General features: G+C 32.8%; 1 protein-coding gene across 6 annotated transcripts in view; it reads left to right on the top strand.

Annotated features, from left to right (window-relative positions):
- Window positions 1-23,660, top strand: part of LOC114341526 (RB1-inducible coiled-coil protein 1) — a 604,353-nt gene that overhangs the window by 426,745 nt on the left and 153,948 nt on the right. For all 6 annotated transcript variants that reach the window (XM_050641726.1, XM_050641728.1, XM_050641731.1 and 3 more), the window contains one exon: window positions 14,999-15,171. In XM_050641726.1, coding sequence (XP_050497683.1) covers window positions 14,999-15,171 — 173 coding nt within the window. The remainder of the gene's footprint in view (window positions 1-14,998; window positions 15,172-23,660) is intronic.

Genomic DNA, 23,660 nt, shown 5'->3' on the forward strand with positions numbered 1-23,660 from the left:
TTCTCTTATTTTCATCATAACTCGCCTAATTTTGATGCTATTAACTCTTTCTGAAGCTCATTTGATAGGTAATGCGAAGTACTTTGACAATTATATAAATAGCAGGTTTATTTTATGAAATTCATCGTTTTCCCGTTATTTAAGCTTGAATACTTAGATTTGAGTACTCGTCGAAAAAAATATACATTTAATTACCCATAACTCACTTTCAATTCACATTAGTTTAGTTTTTTTAAATTAGGAGTGCTTTCAGTTTTTTATTATGTATCTTCAATTTTGATAATAATTACTTTTTTTGTAAAAGCTTATAGTTTTTGAGTCATACGTGAAAAACAGCTTTAAAACATGCATTTTTTACGAAAAAATAAAATCTTTGATCTTTAGTAACTCAAAAAGTATTGATTTATATTAATAACTTTATATAACAAATTTTGCTTACAAATTTTTGTCTCTATCGGTTTATGGTATTGTTTTTAATAAAATAATTTTCACCCAGTGGCATCCACCCCCAGGGTAAAAGCGCAAGTTGGCATCATGTCACATTTGTTCCTTGAGGTATTCTCTAACTACTCACCAATTTTCATGAAAATCAATGTAGGTTCGACGAAATCAGAGGTGAAAATCTTAAGCGACTGCACTATTTGTATAGTTTTATAAATTGTACAGATTATAGTCGTATAGATAGATAATACATAAATAATTTTTTCTTCGATTATAGCGCTATCTATCAACAACTAGAATAAATGTTATAAATGATTTTAATCACGGACGTACCTTTTTTCTGCCACTTCCAACTTAATGCGTTAGAAAGAAATCGAAAAACTGTGACGCACTGAAAGATGCCTATGAGAAGGAGAATATATAAAATATAAAAATTGGCAAAAATGCTTTACTAAAATTCGATGTAAACTTTTTCTTTATTCACAAGGAAAAAGTTTTCCTGTGGTTGGCTGTATACCATGTAATACAAAAAAACAGTAAAATCCTGTATAAAAGGTATATTTGAAAACCCTCAAAAGGGCCACATCAAAATCACATAACTAGTTTTCGACTGGTTTACCAGTCATCATCAGTGCTTACGTGCAATGTACGTGCTAACCACCAAGATAGTATTTAACAAAAATATTAGGGTCAAAGCCCAGTAAAAGAAGTCCGTCAAGGAAACATTGGTTTAAAAAGCTACATAAAGTATGGATGTTTAAAATATTAAGCTAATCTGCCCCAGGTAACATCTGAGATGTGGATTTGACTTGTTTACATGTTGAATGTATGACGGCAAGTCATACACTCAACATATCACTTGCCGTCATACATTCAACATGTAAACAAGTCAAATCCACATCTCAGATGTTACCTGGGGCAGATTAGCTTAATATTTTAAACATCCATACTTTATGTAGCTTTTTAAATCAATGTTTCCTTGACGGACTTCTTTTACTGGGCTTTGACCCTAATATTTTTGTTAAATACTATCTTGGTGGTTAGCATGTACATTGCATGTAAGCACTGATGATGACTGGTAAACCAGTCGAAATCTAGTTATGTGATTTTGATGTGGCTCTTTTGAGGGTTTTTAAATATACCTTTTATACAGGATTTTACTGTTTTTTTTTCTTTATTAGATACAATTTCAAAATATTTATTTTAAAATAATGCTGTATATTTATCAATTTCTTCTTCTTCTTATACCTGTTGTAGATCTGTCGATCTGTTAATTCCGCGTTGAAGTATTTCTTGAGAGGTAGACTGTCAGCTATCTCTCCATCTTTTTGGCGGTCTTTTTTGTGGTGGACGCTTGCCAGCTGGTTTTCCTTCTAGAACAATTCTTGGTAGTTTGTGCTCCTCCATTCTTTTTACATGACTGAACCATTATCTTAGTCATTTATCAATGTATTCCTATTAATTCTGCAACCAATAATACACTGTCTTCTATCAGCTTTTCTACCCTTTTTTGTTTTTCTCGACCAATTTCTGATTGTTATATTTCAAATCATCTCAGTCTTAGCGTGTAAATAATATTAAGGACATTTTGTATTCCTTATTTATTTTTAAAAATATTTGGTATAAAAATTCTACAGCTGAAATCATTGTGGTACTAATATTGGTTGTTAACAGAGCTTTAAGGCCATCGGTACATAATTCGCAAATATTTTACGGGTATTCCTACTTTTTCTGTCTTTACACGGAAAATTACGTCTAGTAAAATTCACACTGGTATGGATATGTAAACATTACTAGAATGTCATTCTACTTGAAAATGTCATCATTAATTTAAAGAGATGGCTTTTGAATGTTCTTGGATAACTGTTATTTTTATAATTGCAAATTATCAATTCAGTTAATAAATGTGATTATTTCATTCATAGGAGATTCTGACCAATAGAAAGCTACAGAAATCTAAATTAAATCGATAATTTTTGATAATTTCCCGTCGTCAAGTATATTACGTCAGATGCCCTTCGTTGCTACGAAAAAATACATTCAGTGACATTAATGACAATTAATGTTTTAAAAATTATAAAAGTTATGACTTTCAACCGTCAAATTAATATTTATAACAACTGTTTGTTTAATTGTACTAATTTGTACTTACATATATAAATTACAATAAAATTTTGGTTTTGAACAGTTTTATTCATGAAATAATCGCAACAAATTGCACTCGATCTCTAAAATGAATATAGAATTTTAGAGCTCTTGTGCAATTACTACTGATAATTTTTTCACTAACTTTGTATTCAGTGATTGTAATAATTTATATGTACAACAAAAACTAATACTCAATCGAGAAAAGAGGAAAAGTGTTTAAGTGATTTTTAATAATATATTTTTACTATGGAGCACTTACAATTTTTAACATCTTTAACAACAAAATACTTGGATCACAGAATATATTATCCTGATGTACACAATATCACACCTGATCTTCCACAAATAATACACAATAAATAACTTTTTATTAAGTTCACGTCTTATATCAATTATTTATCAAATACACTATATTCTATCAATATTATTTAATCAACAACTCAAAATATTCCCGATGCCATGTCAAATATTTAAAATTGTCACTGATTGTCACTGTCTGACTGACAGTATGCTGACAATATTCTATTCGACTGAGTGCGTTGTATGACAAAGATAGATTTGGAAAATATTACCACGGACATTGTGTTTATTTTTTTCGAATCCTGAAAAAACTAATAAATACTTTTAAAAAATTTAAACACAGAATGAAAGACTAAATTATTACCGAGGGCCGAAAATCACACTACATTTTCTCTTAGTTTTTCACCCCTGTAATTTATTAAAATAAACATTATAGAAGATCTCAGGGACTTTCGGCCCTCGCCAATAACGTAATCTTTCATTCTGCGTTTAAATTTTTCAAAAATACTTATTAGTTTTCTCAGGATTCGAAAAAAAATGAATCCCCATTTGAATAGCTTTGCAGCCGAAAATACGTGCCCATCCTCTTAATACCCATTTATAATCGATTCGCTAATCTGAGACACAACTGTCTACACTACAATCAGAATAAAAAGGCACTATATAGAAATAAACCAGTGATTCTCAACCTGTGGACCACCTGTGGTCCGCGAACGGTTTTCATGTGTTAATTCAAAACGTTTCCAGACGACCAAACGCGCCTGGACACAGGTTCGTTCACCTCAATCTTCCGCGTATTTTCCCTCACGCGCCGAATAGTTAGTTCCGTTATCTTCGTTTAGTTTCGGCCACTGTCGTGTACGTACAGGACACTGCGTCTTTGATCGAGCCACTACTTCACTACTCAGTAACTCGGCAGACTCAGTGCTGACTCAACTGTCAAGTGACGAGCGTGTGTGTTTTTTGCTTGGTGATTGTGATTGTAGTTTACTAAAATGAGCAAACAGATGAAACTTTCGGGTTTTTTTTAAGAAGACGGATAGTGAGAACGTTAAAGCAGAATGTTCTACAAGTAATATCAGTCTTTCAACCAATATTGCCAGTGATAGCACAATATTAACTCAAACTGGTCCTAAAAGAAAGGCTGCTAACCGTAAGTACAATCGCGACTACATAGCATGTGGATTTACATTCATTGAAGAATTTGGTGTCTAGTTACCTCAATGTGTAATTTGTGCGGAGGTATTAAGTAATGAGGCAATGAAGCCGGCAAAATTAACTAGACACTTTGAAACAAAGCATAAAAATTTTGCCGGAAAACATGTAGATTTCTTTAAGAGGAAGGAGACGGAACTAAAATCGTCAAAAAATATCCTTAAGTCATACTCAACTTATGATAACGCTACTTTGAAGGCGTCATATCAACTTTCACTTAGAATCGCAAAAACCAAAAAACCCTTTACTGTTGGTGGGGAATTAGTTTTACCATGTATCGTAGATGCAACTAAAGCAATTTTAGGTGATAAATACGCTAAGGTGATAAATACGCTAAACAAATGCAAAATATTCCTCTTTCCAATGACACCGTTAGTAGGATAATTGAAGATATGGCATCAGATGTTGAAACCCAACTTCTAAAGAAAATTCATTCCTCAAAGATTTTTGCTGTACAACTTGATGAATCTACAGATATTACCAATAAAGCTATTCTTCTTGTTTATATACGATTCATAGATAAAGACAACAAAAAATTATTTGAGGAGTTCCTGACCTCGATTGAGTTGCAAGGTAACACGACCGGAAAAGGCATTTTTAAAGCCATTGACGGACATTTCACACTTAAAAATCTTTCTTGGAAAGACTGTGTAGGACTTTGTGCTCTGATGGTGCCGCGGCAATGACAGGTCACAAAACAGGCTTGCCAAGTTTTGCAAGGAAAAATTAAACCGTGATATTGTTTTAACACACTGTATTATTCATCGCGAAATGCTTGCTGCCAAAAGATTAAGTCCCGACCTAAACAAGGTTTTGACTACTGTGGTAAAGGCCGTGAACTTTATAAAAAGTAATGCTCTTAGTTCGAGATTGTTTGCTTTGTTATGCGAGGACATGGGATCCATCCATTCCAATCTCCTTCTACATACCGAAGTTCGGTGGCTGTCCAGGGGCCGGGTTTTAGCCAGATTTTATGAACTTCGAGAAGAAGTATGTATGTATCTTGATGAAGAAAAACCTGATTTAGCGGAAGCACTGCGTGACGGAGAATTTATGGCCCAGTTAGCTTTTTTAGCAGATATTTTTGAACAGCTCAACATATTGAATCTAGGCCTGCAGGGACCATCTAAAACCGCATTTGACCTTTGGAAAAAAATTGATTCATTTAAGAAAATATTGACTGAATAAAAATATTAACTGAATAAAAATGGTATACATTTTTATTTTAAGAAAATATTGTTGCTATGGGAGTCCGAAGCTGGAAAAGGATCGTTTGAAATGTTCCACTTGTTTTCAGATTTTATCTCTGAAAATGAAGGCTTAAATGAGGATGTTTTACATTCACTGGTTAAGTCCTACATTAAATCGCTTCAAGATTACTTTGAGAAGTACATCCCTGCTGATACAGATATGAGGAAAAATAATCTGTGGGTGATTGATCCCTTTTTAGCTACCCACGATAATAATCTGTCTATTCAGGAAAATGAACAGCTTATTGAAATTTCATCCAATGATCATTTAAAAGTGATAAAATCTCACTGCGAAAATGTTGCAGATTTTTGGATAGTATTACTTGATGAAAGTCCACTGCTAAGTGAAAAAGCTTTGAAACTTCTTCTTCCGTTTCATGCCACTTATCTCTGTGAGGCATCATTCTCAACATGAAATATCATCAAGAATAAACACAGAAATAGGTTGCTAAATTTGAATGCTCCTATGAGACTGGCGTTAACTTCTTTCGAGCCAAATATTGAGAAACTTTCAAGTGAGAAGCAAGACCAAGGGAGTCATTAACGTCTTAATTTGGCGCTATCTATGACTTTTTAGTTTGTTTTTTATATTTCTTTTGTCTTTCACTATGTATTTTTCTTTTTTTATTTTGTAAATAATAAATTCATTAGTAAAACTTCAGTGTTCATCTCATTTTACCTATTATTGGGAAATATTAATATTAATATCTAAGTGGCCGGCCAAGAATTCTGAAAGGTAAAAGTGGTCCTCAGTGGTGAAAAGGTTGAGAATCACTGAAATAAACAAACCAAGACACGTTGAATGTTCGAGGACCACTCCCAAATCATGATTTGGGAATGCTCCTCGTGCTTGTTTATTTCTAGCGCATCTTTATTGTGTTTGTAGTGTAGACAGTTGTGTCTCAGATTAGCGAATCGACCGTAATTTTCAGTTATATTTTCATATACATACTGTATTTGTCATCTAAAATAAATAACTTTATTATGAACTTTACATTAAAATACAGTATGGGAAAGAAACTACCAACAGGGTTATTATTATCTACATAAATATGCTACTTTTATTTTTTTCAAATCAAATAAAAAGGTTTTGATACAAAGTTTAACAAAACTATAAATAATATTTCATGAGATATTAATATGTTATCGACGTGATTTGAATTAGTCTCAATAAATAATATTTTGAATAAACAAACTCATTTATTTGTCTAACATACCAAAATATATTGAAAATTGTATCAGTTTATATTTCGTAGTTTAAAAATGAAAGCAACTTTAGTTTTTATTACTTCTTACATGGACAATCTTTACATCTGATACAATCTCTGGTACAAAATTTATATTGGACTAAGAGGAATAAGTGGCAACCATAATTCAGTGGTCATGTTACTGGTTTACCAAGTAACATGACCCGGTTTCGATCCCCGACATAGACTCCAGAAAATTTTCAATGAAACTAAGCTGCCGATCCCGACTTGTCGTAACATTAAAAACCTTATACAGAAGGTTACATGAATGGAAGATTTAAAATGGCCCAATTGGCTGCAGTACGACCTGTTTATAATAACAAAAAAACGTACACTACAACACAAAAATAAACTTTACAATATGCATTTTGGAAAAAAATACAAAACGGAAAAAACACGGCTATCACCCTTAATGACCAACTTAAGGCATACAATTCACTATAAATACTTAATCGTAAATACAATAATTGATAAAGCTAAGCTAGTTTCGAAAAAACTGCCATAAGCTTCATTAGTTTATTAGTACTTTATTTTATTGGAAGGATCCAACAGGATCCGTATCCACGGATAGCTACCTATAGCCTTCCTTCGTGGATGGTCGTGTTAGTTGTTGCTCTGGAAACTTCATAGTCTTTGAACATTATTGCCACAAATTGGTCACATTGCTCCTGTAGTAGCCCTGTCCCAAGTTAACATACTCCTATCCTAACTTGGCTGCACCATACCAATCACGACCACATAGTCCGAAATGCGTATTTACGGTTGCCTTCCATTCTATTTATATCTTGATCCCAGTCTCCTGAGGCTCCAGACACTAGACTTACTACTTCACTAGTCACTACAATACTGTTGTGCTCGATGTGGAAACGCTCATTTATACCGTTCGCTGACGTGGACTTATAGTGGGAATTGTCGCAAAGATTATTCAGGGCGGGATTTAGATTGGCGCTTAAGTGGGAGTTGGCGCGAAGATTTTTGACCACAGGAAAGGCATTGGTAGATGGAGCGGACGATGTTTTCTTTAGGAGGGGTCTTCAAGTCGAAGGCAAACGGATGCCGTCACAACGGATGCTTTTGTTGAGACAATTTGGCCGTTTTTCGATATGAAATTATGGATTACAGATATGGAATGTTCATAAATCCTATTTTGGATTCTAAGATTGGTTTGTTCTATATAAGATCGGGGGGCAGTCTGCACAAGGAATTTCATAAACTCCGTGTTGTTCATTTGGAATGTTGTCTTTGACGGATCGGACAAAAGATAAAAGTTTTTGTTGCGGCGTTAATATTGTTTTTATTCCTCGTGGTTTAAGAATTCTGTCGATTTTGTCAGTAACACCTTTGATATAAGGAAGAAAAGCTTTCATATGCTCAGGGTCTGCGTCTGTGGGTTGGGATTGAGCGGGAGGTTGAAGTTTGTGGATGCTTCTATCATCTATCGATGTGATTTTCGCGGTAACAATTTTGGATGAGGGCTTGTTTTAAAGAAGAGAATTCAAGTAGATCTACTTGCATTATTAGAAAGGCGTATTGATCTGGAAATAAGGGTATTGATGACTGAATTAATTTGTGAAGGTGTGTGATGAGAGTTGGCATGCATGTAGCGGTTGGTATGGATGGGTTTTCGATAAACAGAGTGATAAAAACCTTGGGATTGGTTCATTTTTATGAGAACCTCGAAAAACGGTAAGGATGAATCAGTCTCCATCTCCATCGAGAACTGGGATACTATGATGTATACCATTCAGATGGGTTTGAAAAGACACTAGAGCATCCTTGCCGTAGGACCAAATGACGAATGTATCGTCAACATAATATCGTAACCAACATGTGGTTTTGAGCATAGATATGGATAGTGCTCAGGTCTCGAAATCTTCAATAAAGATATTAGCAACTACTGGAGAGAGACTACACCATTTATTTTGTCTGTAGATGTGATTTGGAAAGATGAAATAAGTGTTGGGCATGCAGTGTTTAATTAGAGATAAGCGGTCTTGCTGGATACTGTATTTCGTTTCCAGAATATTTAGGGTTCCATATATAGGAATGTTGGTAAAAAGTGAAACGATGTTGAAACTTACTAGAATATCTGAGGGTGAGATAGGATATTGTTTGAGAAGTTCGATCAATTGAAAAGAATTTTTGACGAAATACAAAACATTTTCGGCGAGAGGTTGAAGAGTTTTGGCCAGATATTTTGCCAATGATTGTGTGCGGTTGTATGCACTGACAATGGAACGTAGAGGAACATTCGGTTTATGAATAGGGAACTTGCATAAATTTTTAAATATTAAAATAATATTAAAAAACAAAAGGTAACATGATCTTAAGGGCACCCAATGGTAGGGGAGCAAAGTATGCTAAATGTACAGTCACTCGAGCGCTTTGGGGACCTATTGGGTTGTGATTATTAGGTCCTAAAACCAAAAAAAGTTAAGTAAAATTTTCCATTTTAGCGGGCGCTTGCCATTTTTTAATTTATTTTTCCATTTCCATTAATCGTTTTTTCCGAATATAGCGCCATCTATCCATAATTCGAAAAAATGTTTCGAATAAAAGTTGCTTATTTTTATGCAGAGAATTCAAATCTGCAATAAAAAATGGGGGCTCCCATTTAAGATTTTAAAGTAACCCCCTACCCCACCTCCGTGAGGGGTCGTGTTTGGTACCATTCGATATATTTTTCAAAAATATTAAATAAGTGTATTTCGCAGTTTTTCGATCTGATGTTTATTTTGCTAAATATCGCGGGATTTGTATTTAAAATTTAAAATTTACCCCCCACCCCTCTCTGCGAGGGGTCGTGTTTGGTATCTATCGATAGATTTTTGAAAAATATTGAACATGTAGTTTTTAGTTTTTCGATGTGACGTTCATTTCGCGAAATATTCGCCTTTTTCTTGTGAAACTTTGTGACTCACCAATTCCCTTACGCCCCGCTCAAATCGTTAGATTTTTTAAATATACACTGTTTTGCATGTACTTAACTTACCTTATCTTAATCTGAAAATTTCGAGTATTTTTAAGGATAGATTTTTTTTCCGGGCCCCCCTAAACGAACTCCCCTGTGTTAAGAGCCAATATATGGCAGAGGTACATCTGTAGGGTATCACGTTTCTCCCCATATGATAATCTAACGCGCTCGAGTAACTGCAAAAATCCCCGCTTGGGCTCCCCTACCACAAAGTCCCATTTAACGACAATGTTATGGCGTATAGCTCTGTAACCAAAGCACTTAGAGACCTAATTTTTTTTATTTCGAAACTACATGTATTGTTTAGTCCCGCGTAGATTTTTGTAAACTTAGAGCGAAAGAAGCATTTATTTTAAAATACTCTTACAAAAAAAACCCAAAAAAGTTTAGATTTTATTTTTTATTTTACTTGTTTTTGTACATTTTTTAATAAAAATTTACGCGGGACTAGATATTCTACAATTACTGTAAAAATTTGGACCTTCTATCATCTAAGGAACCAGAGATATCTGACATTAAAAGCTAAAAACGTAGTATTCGAGAAATCGCAAAAACGTAAAACACTCTAATAGGCTATACGCTGTGAGCTCGTACGTAGAGGGGATATTTACAAATTCGCGAACGCCAGTAGTGACAAGTTTGTAAACGTTTACCAGAAATTTGACATAAATGTCAAAGTGATTAATTTAAAATTAAAATTAAAAACATTAATTATAGACAATATTAGTTGGTCAAAGCCGTGGTATATATTTTTACCTTAAATATACTTACGTTTTAAATACTGAATTTAGGTTTTTTTAATGTTCCGTAATATCTAATTATAAATAATCTATTATACTCTTAGCGCCATCTACACGATTATTGTCAAAGTATCCGAAGTAAGAAATTGATATTTTATCAATAGAACGTCAAAATGATTAGAAAAATCTTAAAAAAATCGATTACAATTTAATTACTTTTTTGCGTTGTAAATATTAAGCGATAACAATTAAACAATAAATTTAAAAATTACCGGTACAAGTTGAATTAGTAACCGCTAGGAGCGACACCAGCGAAGCTCAGAGCGTATAAAGCTACCGGTACACGGTAAGTTGAGTGCAGACGTTCAGAAAACAAATAGTTGTGTAACCATGGATATTTTATACTATAATGTGTTATATATCGTTGGAAAGAGAAGATTTCAGAGAATAATTTTCAATCATAACCCAAAAACTTAAAAAATTCAATTTTCGGACTTGCTGCCCTTAAAACGTTTGCATGTAAAAAAACAAATATTTTTAACCCATACGTTTACTACGAGGCTTTGAAAATGCTATGAAATTCAATTTCTTAGGAGGCGCTTGAACGTGCTTCTATTGGTCTGACGTCACGGACCACGGTCAACCGGGCTAGGAGTCGAAAACAACGCGATTAGGGTATTACGGGTATTGTATATTACATTTTAATCGTATTTAATTGGAAATTACCAGGTAGTATTTGTATTCTTGTATAGTTCTACAATCATTTTATTTAGTTTCAAAGTGAAATTTATAAATCTTTAGAAATTGTGACTTTTTAAAGTTTAAAACGCATAAGTACTATTACTTACGAGGGTTTTTCAAAACAAAGCGATTATGTTATTCTGGGGATTGTATAGAACATTTTAATCGTCTTTAATTTGAAATGCTAAGGGCAAGTTTAATGTAATTTAAATAACTTGGGGATTAAAAATACAAGATCTTAAATATTTACTAATTAATGGAACAGATTTTGCAAATATTCTCGAAGCATTTCTTTCGCTTATGGCGAAATTACCTCCAAGAGACACAAATGTGTGTCCTGTTCGTATCTTTTTTAGAGTTAAAAATAGATGCATTGTTTGTGTTTTTAGTCAAAGTAATTAAGCTTAAAATAGGACAAAACCTCGCAATTTTTACAGAATCCATCGATTTGCTTGAAAATTTGAGAATGAGTAGTGGATAGTCTAAATATCAAAATCTATTTGATGCCGAAAGGCGCTTTTACCATGGGGGTAGTTGCGACCCCACTTCGGGGGTGGAAATTTTTTATTATATTTTGACCGCGAAAGTTGGTAAAAACATTCATTCTAAGCAAAAAACGTTCTCTACATGTTTTTGATAAAATTAATAGTTTTCGATTTATTCGCTACCTAAAATGTTAGTTTTATATCGAAAAAGTCAATGTTTTTAATCAGTTTTCTGCAAATAACTCCAAAAGTTTTCGTTTTATCAAAACAACTTTGCTTAACAAAAATGTACCTTGTGAAAAAATCAACATTATTTTCTAATAATTTTCTTTAAGACCAATAGTAATCGAGCTATACTTTATTATATGTTAGCTCTTCTCCGTCAAATGCTAAATATTGTAGTATCAAAGTCAAAAGACGGGAAAACTATGCATTTTTCAAGGATAAAATGTTTAAACTAATTTGAAATATTTAAAAATATCTATCTCCAGAAATAAAAAACAAGTCTTTAGCTCAAAAATTAAGTGGCTTATAATGAAAAGAATGTCAGTCCCTATTTTTTTCAGCGAAAAAGTGATCGGAAGCAAACCCTTAATCACCACCCTAATTAAAATTAGTCATTGACCTTATTTGGTCTTCTTTATTTATGTATTATTAATAGGTTCTAGAAGTTTAACCGGCTTAGAATAAGTAGTTTTTAAAAAAATGAAGTCAAAAGCGAATAACGAATTTTTGAAGTTTGGTAAAAAATTCCCTTTTCTTCAGAATAGAAAGATTAGTATCGGAGATACGAAAAAATGTTTAAATATGAAATTGTAGCTTATTTAATTCCCAAGAACTTATTTTGCAAATATTTTTTCTACGGTAAAAATTGAGTGAGCTATTGACAATTAAAACTGGTAATAACATGCAAAAACCACCTTTACCAACCCTTTCAAAGTCACCATTTTTTAAGACTGAGGATTTTAAAAGGATTTAATGTTAATAACGTTATAGACCTTGTAAAAACCTACAAAATTCTTGTTTTCGCCAAACTTTCTATGATAAGAATTAAAAAGGTTTCGGTTAAAAAACCAATATATTTTTTTGAAAAAAAAAAAGAGAAATCCAATTTTTAAGCATAATAATGTAAGTTAGCGGTGTTTTTAGTCATTGGCCTTATTCATTCTTCTTTATTTATGTAGTATTAATATATTCTAGAAGTTTGACTGGCTTAGAATGATTAGTTTTAAAAAAAAATTGGAGTTAAAAGCGAATAACGACTTTTTGTAGTTTGGTAAAAAATGCCATCAGAATAGACAGATTAGCATCAGATATACGAAAAAATATTTTAATATGAAACTGTAGGTTATTTAATTCCCAAGAATTTGGTTTAAAAAAATTTTTTCTACGGCAAAAATTGAGTGAATGATAAATGAGTATATTATCGAAAAACATTGGTTTTTTCGATATAAAACTAACACTTTCGATGGCGAATAAATCGAAAAGTATTTATTTCATCAAAAAAATGTATAGAACATTTTTTGCTTAGAATGAATGTTGTTATCAACTTTTGTAGTCAAAGTATAATAAAAAATTTCCACCCCCGAGATGGGGTGGTAACCACCCCCATGGTAAAAGCGCCTTTCGGCATCATATAGATTTTGATGCTTGGACTATCCACTACGTATTCTCAAATTTTCAAGCAAATCGATCCATTCTGTAAAAATTGCGTGGTGAAAAGCTTCGGTTCCTGGACTATTTACAATATTTTTCCATTAACTAAAACGTATAAAATGAAACGTATACAATCTAGGTCTGTATTGAAACTTCATCACTATACAATTCAGAGACAAACTTTTAAATTGTTTTGCTTCCTCTTCTTTCGCATCTTCATCACAAGATACAGAATCACTTTCATTGTACCAATAGTCATCCCTACCAATATATTCACTATTATCTTCAAATACAGAACTTCCGGATTCACTTTTTGTATCTTCAAATAATGTTTCAAGTCTTTTATAGGCGAAGTTCCTGCATCCTTATTATGTATTTTCAATGGCGACTGTAACACTCCTTTGAAATTTACACTGAATACCTTTATTGAGATACCGTTTTTGAGGTAAAGCTGGTTGGTTTACATTCAGGTTCTGATTGAACTAAATTTGTGAAATTAGGATCACACTGTCTCTTATCATTACTGTCCTCTAGAACAGACTTAGATGTAGAAACGGCATCTTCAAGAAGCTGTCGTTTAACCCTTTTAAGGGTGCTTCCCTCATAGGTTGAGAAAAAGCTCGTTTTCTGTCTGGTCGAGAATCAAATATGTGTGGGACAACACCTGACTTAATAATTTTGGGACCACCCATAATCTTGAATTATATATAGTTATCCATGTCTTGTTACAACTGCAACCAATAAACAAGTTCAAATAGGCACATTTCATGAAACGACAACTAATATTTTTTCTTGAAATAGAAAAATGTCTTATTATGTACCTAATCAAATAAATACTCACATCGAAACGATCCTCGCAGACATAAAGACCTTTCCTACTTTGTGAAATATCCTTTTTATCTCGTCAGTATGCCTTTAGCCATTTTATAATCGACGTTTTGGTTGTACTGGTAGAGTAAAAAACTGTTTTTTGGATGTTTAGACAGTTGCTCTTCGGCATTCCGGCACTATATAGTATAGTAAAACCAATTTATCTGCAACCGCGAGGAAAAGAGAAGACATACGTTCATTTATGCGGTTCAAGTGACCTTGAGGATTTCAGTTAAATCTGGTATACTGTACTTATATTGCGCAGATTTGTTTTCAATTTTGATAAAGTATATTATACACTAAATACAATAATATAAACACCGAGCAATAGCTCACCGAACGCGCGAACGAGAACAGTGTGGTTGGTGACGTCAGACCCCAGCTCGCGCTTTTGAAGTTGTTTGAAACGGAAATTTTGGGCACGGAACTTTGATTTGTTGTACGTACACTATTCATTGTTAAGACGTAATATGTTGAATATAACATTTTTAAACATAAATTAACAATTTTATGCAAAAATATTTTTATGTGCAAGTTCCCTATTTTGGGTAGGCCGTATATTCGAGGGGTTCTAGAAGGTTTTTCACGAGGAACCAAAGTTTGTTTTACGGCAACAGGAAGAGAGGTTTTATTGATGATGGATCTTGTTGTTTTTTCCAAGTAGGTTGTGGTATTATTAGAAATTGGTTTGTAGTCGGGAGTGTTGATGAGATTTAAAGTTGCCGCGGCAGCTATATGTGCTTTCTTTGGTTTTCCGGATTTGACTCCGTGTTAAATAATTTTGGTGTTTAGAAAAACCATTATTTTGACGACGTTTCGGCAAGATCACAATTGCAATTATCGTCAGATAGTTCCGCTTCTCGCTGCTGCTTGAGTTTACTTCAATATTTAACTATGTACATCATTAATAAGTGTTTGTTATTCTTTCCAGAACCAAAACAGGGCAAGTAACACTAAAGATGCCTCCGTACTTCCTGATTTATGCATGTCCCATAAAAAACAATTACAAATGATGGCTTTTAACCACACCCAAATCTGTGATATTAGAAGAAGATGCACTAGAGCGAAAGAAGAACTGAGTATTAATCTCTACCATAGGCTTAAGTAAGTCAAAATTAATATTAGTTTAATTAATATAGTTTAACGACGATTTCAGACAACTAAGCGTAGGTAAATTATTAGTCGGTAGAAAAAGTCATAGAGTACTTTTATCATTTGATTAAAGTGATCTTCATAATTTATGTTGAACAGACCAATTTATTTTCTAGTTCCCCACATTCTGATAATTCGGTTGTTTATTTATTGACGTGTCATAGATATAACGTAAGGTATGTAATGGTATGTAATAATATCATTTAAAGGCTCTTTTTGTGCGATTCGTCATTTCAAAAAATGGAGACCGTTTGATTGTGATCTTATTCTTATTCCTAGTGAAAAGGTAACACCTTCTTGTTCTTAGGAACGTACTGAGCAACGCAAAAGTAACTAACATAATACATGCAATATATTGTCATTTAATATAGATGTCGACCGTTATATTTTTGGCAGATGTCGATAAAAAAAGTGAATTCTGTGAGGATGTTGGAAATTGGAAATGTAAATTGAATTTTTCCATGGTTTCCAAAAAAAAACTGAATATTATCATATTATTACCGAGGAACATTAAAAGAAATCAATTTTGGAACGGTACAACACAATTGCGCAAAAATATAGCAATATACTCAATGACACAATGGCTACCGTTCGCCATTGTTAATGATTACTGATATTTCAAAAACAACAAAAAGGTTTCATAGTTCAGTTGCCCACAATAATACATTTAATGTATTAATTTAAGTTTTATTGTAAATAATTGGGGCTCTAGACATGCACTGTATAATATGTTCGACATCATAGTCTCTTCATATTAGCTATAATAGCACTATTGAGAGAAATGTATCACAATGTACAATACACAAAATTAGTCTTCTTCTTGTAGTGCCTCTCCGTTTCGGACGTTGGCGATCATCACTGCAATCTATACTTTACACACTGCTGCTCTGAAAAGATTTGTGCTTAATTCAGCCAAGAAATCCTTCGCCTTCTTGGTCCGCGTTTTCCTTATACTTTTTCATGTAAAATAGGTTGCAACAGCTCATATCTCTCACTGTTCCTCATGATGTGACCGAAGTAATCGATTTTGGCTGTTTTTAATGTGGTTTAGAGCTCTTTTTCTTTTTGTATTCTTAATAAAACACCCTGACTACTAACGTGGTCGGTATAAGATATCTTCAGGATTCGACTATAAAGCCACATTTTGAAAGCCTCAATTTTCATCCAGGTGGCGTCTGTGAGAGTCCACCACTCAACTCCATACAACAGTATCTGAAAGATATAACATCGTAGTAACCCGTTTTTTATGGGTATTGATAAATCATGACATGTGAATAGCTTAGCCATTTTTTGAAATCCACATCTTGCTTTCTCTATTCTACTTGATTCTATTTGATTTCTATGGAATAGTTTTCATTGAAGTTCATACCAAGGTAGGTGCCTGTTTTTATTCTTTCTCTTTGTTGACTGATCAACTGACTGAAAGATCATCATACATTTTGTTTTCTTAATGTTTAGTGAAAGTCCATATCTCTGACAACTTCTGTTATTCTATTCATTAACTTATTCAGAACCTTCAGAACTGTCAGCGAATAGCAACGTGTCGTCTGCGTACCTTATGTTATTGATACATTCTCCGTTAATTCGAAATCCGGCTTCAACATCATCTACTGCTTCTTGAAAGATTCCCTCAGATTATGTTCATCACTGACCCAACGTTTGATTTTGATATCGTCGGATTCTCCTGCCTTGTGCGGATAGGCGATACTTGATTTCAGTAGAGATTGCTAATAGTTCTTAGATCACAGGTGTTTAGTCCAATATTAGTTAATATCTCCATCAGCTTGTTGTGCTTTACTGTATCAAACGCTTTATGGCAATCAAGAAACATGCATAAATTGGCATAAATTATACATTAGCATAAACTAAATGAAAAAATTAATCGAGCTATTCCAGGTCAAATCAACACACTTTGAATTAATTTTTTTCCTGACCTATTTATATTTTGTTAAAGTTTAGTGGATGATTAGATGAAGAAAAATACAAAATTTTAAATTTTTATCTCAAGCCGTTTCCGAAATATGGTTATGTAAAGTTTTCCAAAAAAATCCAAAACGCGACCATACTCTTTTGGAATGGTTGTAGAAGCTGTCCTATTTGAGCTAAAATGCTAGGAGAGGTGTCATTTTGCAGCATTTGTAAAGCTCTTTACACTGATATACAGTGATGAGCGCGCTAATAACCGGCAAAATAGCACAAAAGATGGAAAACGTATTAAGTTGTGAGATAAAAAGAAATGAAACTAGTCGAACTGGGAAATTTTGCGATATTAACGTATGAATTTACATTTTATTGATTGTTTCCCACCTTTACACGTATCAGATGAGTATGTCAACTAAAACTGTCACTGTGACAGTGGCAGTTGCCAAACTCATCCGATACGTTTAAAGGTAGGAAACAATCAACATAATGTTAATTCATAGGTTAATATCGCTCAATTTCCCAGCTCGACTAGTTTCATTTCTTTTTACTTCACAACTGAACACGTTTTCCATCTTTTGTGCTATTTTGCCGGTTATTAGCACGCTCATCACTGTATACAACATGATGTTATGATAAACTAGTTTTTTTTTCAAACAAGAAAAACATATTTTGATAGTTTGAAGTTTTTTTCCAAAAAGTACATAATTTAAAATGTAAATAATATTCCTACAAATACATAGTACTGTTATTAATAACATATAAAAATTTTATCATGGGATGGTGATGATAAAAAAAAAATAAAAAATTCAACATAAAAAAGATTAATTTCACACATTCAGTATGGTGCAAATGAAAGGAATAAATTCGTACGGTTGCGGTGTTTTGGAATTTTTTGGAAAACTTTACATAACCATATTTCGAAAACGGTTTGAGATGAAAATTTAAAATTTTGTATTTTTGGTTACATGAGTATTCCAAATTATAACCAAATCTGAAGAGGGGTGGAAATTAGGTGTGTTGAATTGATATGAAATGACACAATCATAAAATATACATACTTGTTAGTTGATAATTTCATATTTACTTTTGATATATATATATATATATATATATATATATATATATATATATATATATGATTATTAATATGTAGTGACTGTTAATAATACAAAATGAATAATTTTGGGGAATGCAGTCAATGTGTTTTGGGCTGATTAAAAGAGAAACACTTTGAACTTTTGTCGAGCTTTCGGACAATTTATTTCCTTTATCAAGACAATCTAAAAATACAAATGTTTAAATTTAGATGAAAACTAGAAAAATAACAACTTACTGCTCGTGGTTTACAAAATAACTAACATACTTATTAAAAACATAAAAATTATTTCTAAAAAATATAAATTGTAAACGTAAATTAATTTTGAAATATGTCAAAAGGACATTAATCAAATGTAGTTAGACTACTTTAATAACTCGATAGATTGGGAAAGAAGTTATTATATATATATATATATATATATATATATATATATATAATATATTTTATTTAAAACATATATTTTACTTACTTTAAGTAATTAGGGAATTAAAACTTGAGACTGTCATTGTCGGACTTGCCGTAGATTTACGCACCTTCTATGTCTAGGTCTCGAATGTTGTTTTTTGATTGGAATGTGTGTAAAGATATTCAACCTCTCATCTTTATTGATAAGCCCAGAGAGGTTGAAGAGGGCGAAACACATTTCTAAGAACTGGTGTTTGGATCTTTGATTCTATTCAAAAAAATTTTTCCCAACCCGAAGTGGTGGATGTGTGAATTGTTCGTAAGGGGATTTTTCCACATTCTCTATTTCATCTGTTTATATATATATATATATATATATATATATATATATATATATATATATATATATATATATATATATATATATATATAAATAAATAATCAAAATCATTGGCTAATACTCGTAAAGTGAATGTGAATTTAGTTGGAAATATATAAAATGATGAAAGGGTCATCATTCCATACATTTCTGTGCAACTATATACACCGGTGTTTCGGCCTATTTGGGCTTCGTCAGTATAGTGTAGCAAGTTAAAAAAGTTGTTTGTAAACTTGTAAAAGGATTACTACAGGAGCAAGGTTACCATTTTTGGTCAGATTGTTAGAAGACCCGCAGTCGCAAGGCTACAACTAACATTGCCAAGGAGGTAAGGCTACCTGAGGAAATGAAAAGCCATAACATTATTAAATAAAATGATGTTGGATAATCGAGTACAAATATAAAAATAAATAATCAAAATCATTGGCTAATACTCGTAAAGTGAATGTGAATTTAGTTGGAAATATATAAAATGATGAAAGGGTCATCATTCCATACATTTCTGTGCAACTATATACACCGGTGTTTCGGCCTATTTGGGCTTCGTCAGTATAGTGTAGCAAGTTAAAAAAGTTGTTTGTAAACTTGTAAAAGGATTACTACAGGAGCAAGGTTACCATTTTTGGTCAGATTGTTAGAAGACCCGCAGTCGCAAGGCTACAACTAACATTGCCAAGGAGGTAAGGCTACCTGAGGAAATGAAAAGCCATAACATTATTAAATAAAATGATGTTGGATAATCGAGTACAAATATAAAAATAAATAATCAAAATCATTGGCTAATACTCGTAAAGTGAATGTGAATTTAGTTGGAAATATATAAAATGATGAAAGGGTCATCATTCCATACATTTCTGTGCAACTATATACACCGGTGTTTCGGCCTATTTGGGCTTCGTCAGTATAGTGTAGCAAGTTAAAAAAGTTGTTTGTAAACTTGTAAAAGGATTACTACAGGAGCAAGGTTACCATTTTTGGTCAGATTGTTAGAAGACCCGCAGTCGCAAGGCTACAACTAACATTGCCAAGGAGGTAAGGCTACCTGAGGAAATGAAAAGCCATAACATTATTAAATAAAATGATGTTGGATAATCGAGTACAAATATAAAAATAAATAATCAAAATCATTGGCTAATACTCGTAAAGTGAATGTGAATTTAGTTGGAAATATATAAAATGATGAAAGGGTCATCATTCCATACATTTCCAAATAGGCCGAAACACCGGTGTATATAGTTGCACAGAAATGTATGGAATGATGACCCTTTCATCATTTTATATATTTCCAACTAAATTCACATTCACTTTACGAGTATTAGCCAATGATTTTGATTATTTATTTTTATATTTGTACTCGATTATCCAACATCATTTTATTTAATAATGTTATGGCTTTTCATTTCCTCAGGTAGCCTTACCTCCTTGGCAATGTTAGTTGTAGCCTTGCGACTGCGGGTCTTCTAACAATCTGACCAAAAATGGTAACCTTGCTCCTGTAGTAATCCTTTTACAAGTTTACAAACAACTTTTTTAACTTGCTACACTATACTGACGAAGCCCAAATAGGCCGAAACACCGGTGTATATAGTTGCACAGAAATGTATGGAATGATGACCCTTTCATCATTTTATATATTTCCAACTAAATTCACATTCACTTTACGAGTATTAGCCAATGATTTTGATTATTTATTTTTATATTTGTACTCGATTATCCAACATCATTTTATTTAATAATGTTATGGCTTTTCATTTCCTCAGGTAGCCTTACCTTCTTGGCAATGTTAGTTGTAGCCTTGCGACTGCGGGTCTTCTAACAATCTGACCAAAAATGGTAACCTTGCTCCTGTAGTAATCCTTTTACAAGTTTACAAACAACTTTTTTAACTTGCTACACTATACTGACGAAGCCCAAATAGGCCGAAACACCGGTGTATATAGTTGCACAGAAATGTATGGAATGATGACCCTTTCATCATTTTATATATTTCCAACTAAATTCACATTCACTTTACGAGTATTAGCCAATGATTTTGATTATTTATTTTTATATTTGTACTCGATTATCCAACATCATTTATATATATATATATATATATATATATATATATATATATATATATATATATATATATATATATATATATATATTGATGCACTTTAAGTTGTGACTTCCGGTATACAGAAGAGGCTGTCTGGCTTCCACCTTTTCTACTTGGGATTATTTTTTAAAAATTGTATATTTGATAAGAGGGGGGGTGCTACGATAGATCTACATATTGAGGGGAAAGGATTTACCATAATAAATGTTGTATATATATAGGTATATACGGAAGCGGACATAATACGTTGTGGCTTCTGTAAATAGGGTAGTTCAAGTCGCGTTGTCACTTCCAGCGATGTTGTCATGTTTTTGGAAGTCACAACGTCTCTTCTGCCAAATTTACCTCGTAGTTTGAGCGTGATCTGTTATCTTAGAGTCTCACACTTGGCAGTGGAATTCATTGGTATCTAGCGTTCCAATAAGAATGTCTTCTTTTTAAAGTGCCTACCCGTTCCGGATGTTGGCGATCATCATGGCTATCTTGACTTTGTTTACCGCAGCGCGGGACAGTTCAGTGGTAGTCATGTTATACCACGTTCGTAAAGTTTACCACTTTTACCACGTCCTCTTTTACCACTTACCTTCCCTTGAAAAATCCGTTGGAGAAGGCGGTAACGTTCTTGATTTCTCATTACATGTCATTTTCGCATTGGAAATCGAAATTGGTTAATTGGCTTAATTGGTTAATTGGTTAAACGGCTTAATTCTATATATAAAATATCATTAATATTATATAGTTTAACTGTAATAATAATTGTTACAATAATTAAAACTATGCATTAGTCAATTACAGCTATTAATGAACATAATTCTGTAAATGAATATGAGTCTGTAATTCGGACCCCCGGAGAATTACAGAGGAATTAATTTATTAAACACAACACTAAGTGATAACAAACACACTGAATACAATTATAAGATTAGCAGAAGAACAACAAGGTTTAAGGTCGGGAAGATCATGTACCGACGCTATATTTATAATGAGGCAGATTCAAGAGAAATCAGTAGAATACAACAAACCGGCATACTTATGTTTCGTCGATTTTAAAAAGGAATTTGACAGAGTCAAATTAATAGACGTTATCCATTTATTTTACGCAAGAGAGGTACCTCTAGGAATAATTAAAACGATCGAAAATATCTATCAGAACAACAAGATCAGAGTAAAAGTAGATAAAGAACTAACTGACCCAATTGAAGCTGGCAATGGGATAAAACAGGGAGACTCCCTGTCTTGTTCTCTATTGTTCAACCTGATCATGGATGAAATAATGAAAAAAAGTAAGAACAAAAGAAAGATACCAAATGGGAGAAAACAACTTAAAATAATCTGCTATGCAGACGACGCAATACTAATGTCTCAAAGTGAAGATGATTTACAACGTATGCTGCACCAATTTAATATAACCGCTAGAAAATTTAACATGTTGATTTCCCCAAAAAAGACTAAATGCATGGTTATAACAACAAATCTAGTTGTAAATTAGAGCTGGACGGTCAGATAATAGCACAAGTCATAGAGTTTAAATATCTAGGCATCACACTATCTAGCTCTATCTACGGAAAGCTCGAAACCGAAGTACAAGCTCAGGTGAATAAAGTAAACAGAGCCGCAGGCTGCCTGAATGACACAATATGGAGAAATAAAAATATCGGAAAAGAAATGGAAGGCAGAATTTACAAAAGAGTCCTCAGACTAATAATGACATACGCGACAGAAACACAACCTGATACAGAAAGGACAAAAAGAATGCTAGAAACAACAGAGATGAAAACACTTCGAAAAATCGATGGTAAGACACTATGTGATAGAGCCAGAAGTGCAGATATACGTATACGACAGAGATGCAAGGTGGACAACATTAATAACTGGGTGAAAAACAGAAGAGTAGAATGGTGGAATGACCACAAAAGCCGAATGACAATAAACAGAGTAGTAAGGACGGAGAGAGACGGTTCCCCAATAGGAAGGCGATCAGTGGGAAGACCACGAAAACGATGGAGTGACAACTTACTGGAGTCACATTGAAAAACAGACAGTTATGTCTACACAAAAAGATGAAGAAGAAGAATAAATGAATATAATGAATAAAATGATGCTAGGTAATAGTAATTTTAACAAATATTTTTAGTGATTTTATTTTAGCTCCAGGTTTTTGTTGGAGTTGGAGTTTACTAACGACATTTTAAATTTAATAATATAATATTGAATAATAAAATATTATGAACAATATAAAGGTACATACACTCCGGCCAAGAAAATCGAGCTTAGTAACAAATAAAAAACAAAATGTTGCAAATCCTATAATTGCAAAAAACGCTCAGGGAGTTTGTCAGTTATCCAAAGTCAGTGTCAGTGTCAGTGTCAGTTTTTTTAACAGTAACAGTGATCCAAAAAATTTTTTACGGCACAAAAATAGCAACTGAAACAATTTGCTTAAAACATTTTTAGAATTTTTAAGTGCTTATTTTCCGAGTTCTGTTAATATGATGTATTTCTGCACACGTTTAAAGCAAAAAACTTTTAATAAT

The sequence above is a fragment of the Diabrotica virgifera genome, chromosome 1, assembly GCF_917563875.1.
Source record: "Diabrotica virgifera virgifera chromosome 1, PGI_DIABVI_V3a".
Lineage (NCBI taxonomy): Eukaryota > Metazoa > Arthropoda > Insecta > Coleoptera > Chrysomelidae > Diabrotica > Diabrotica virgifera.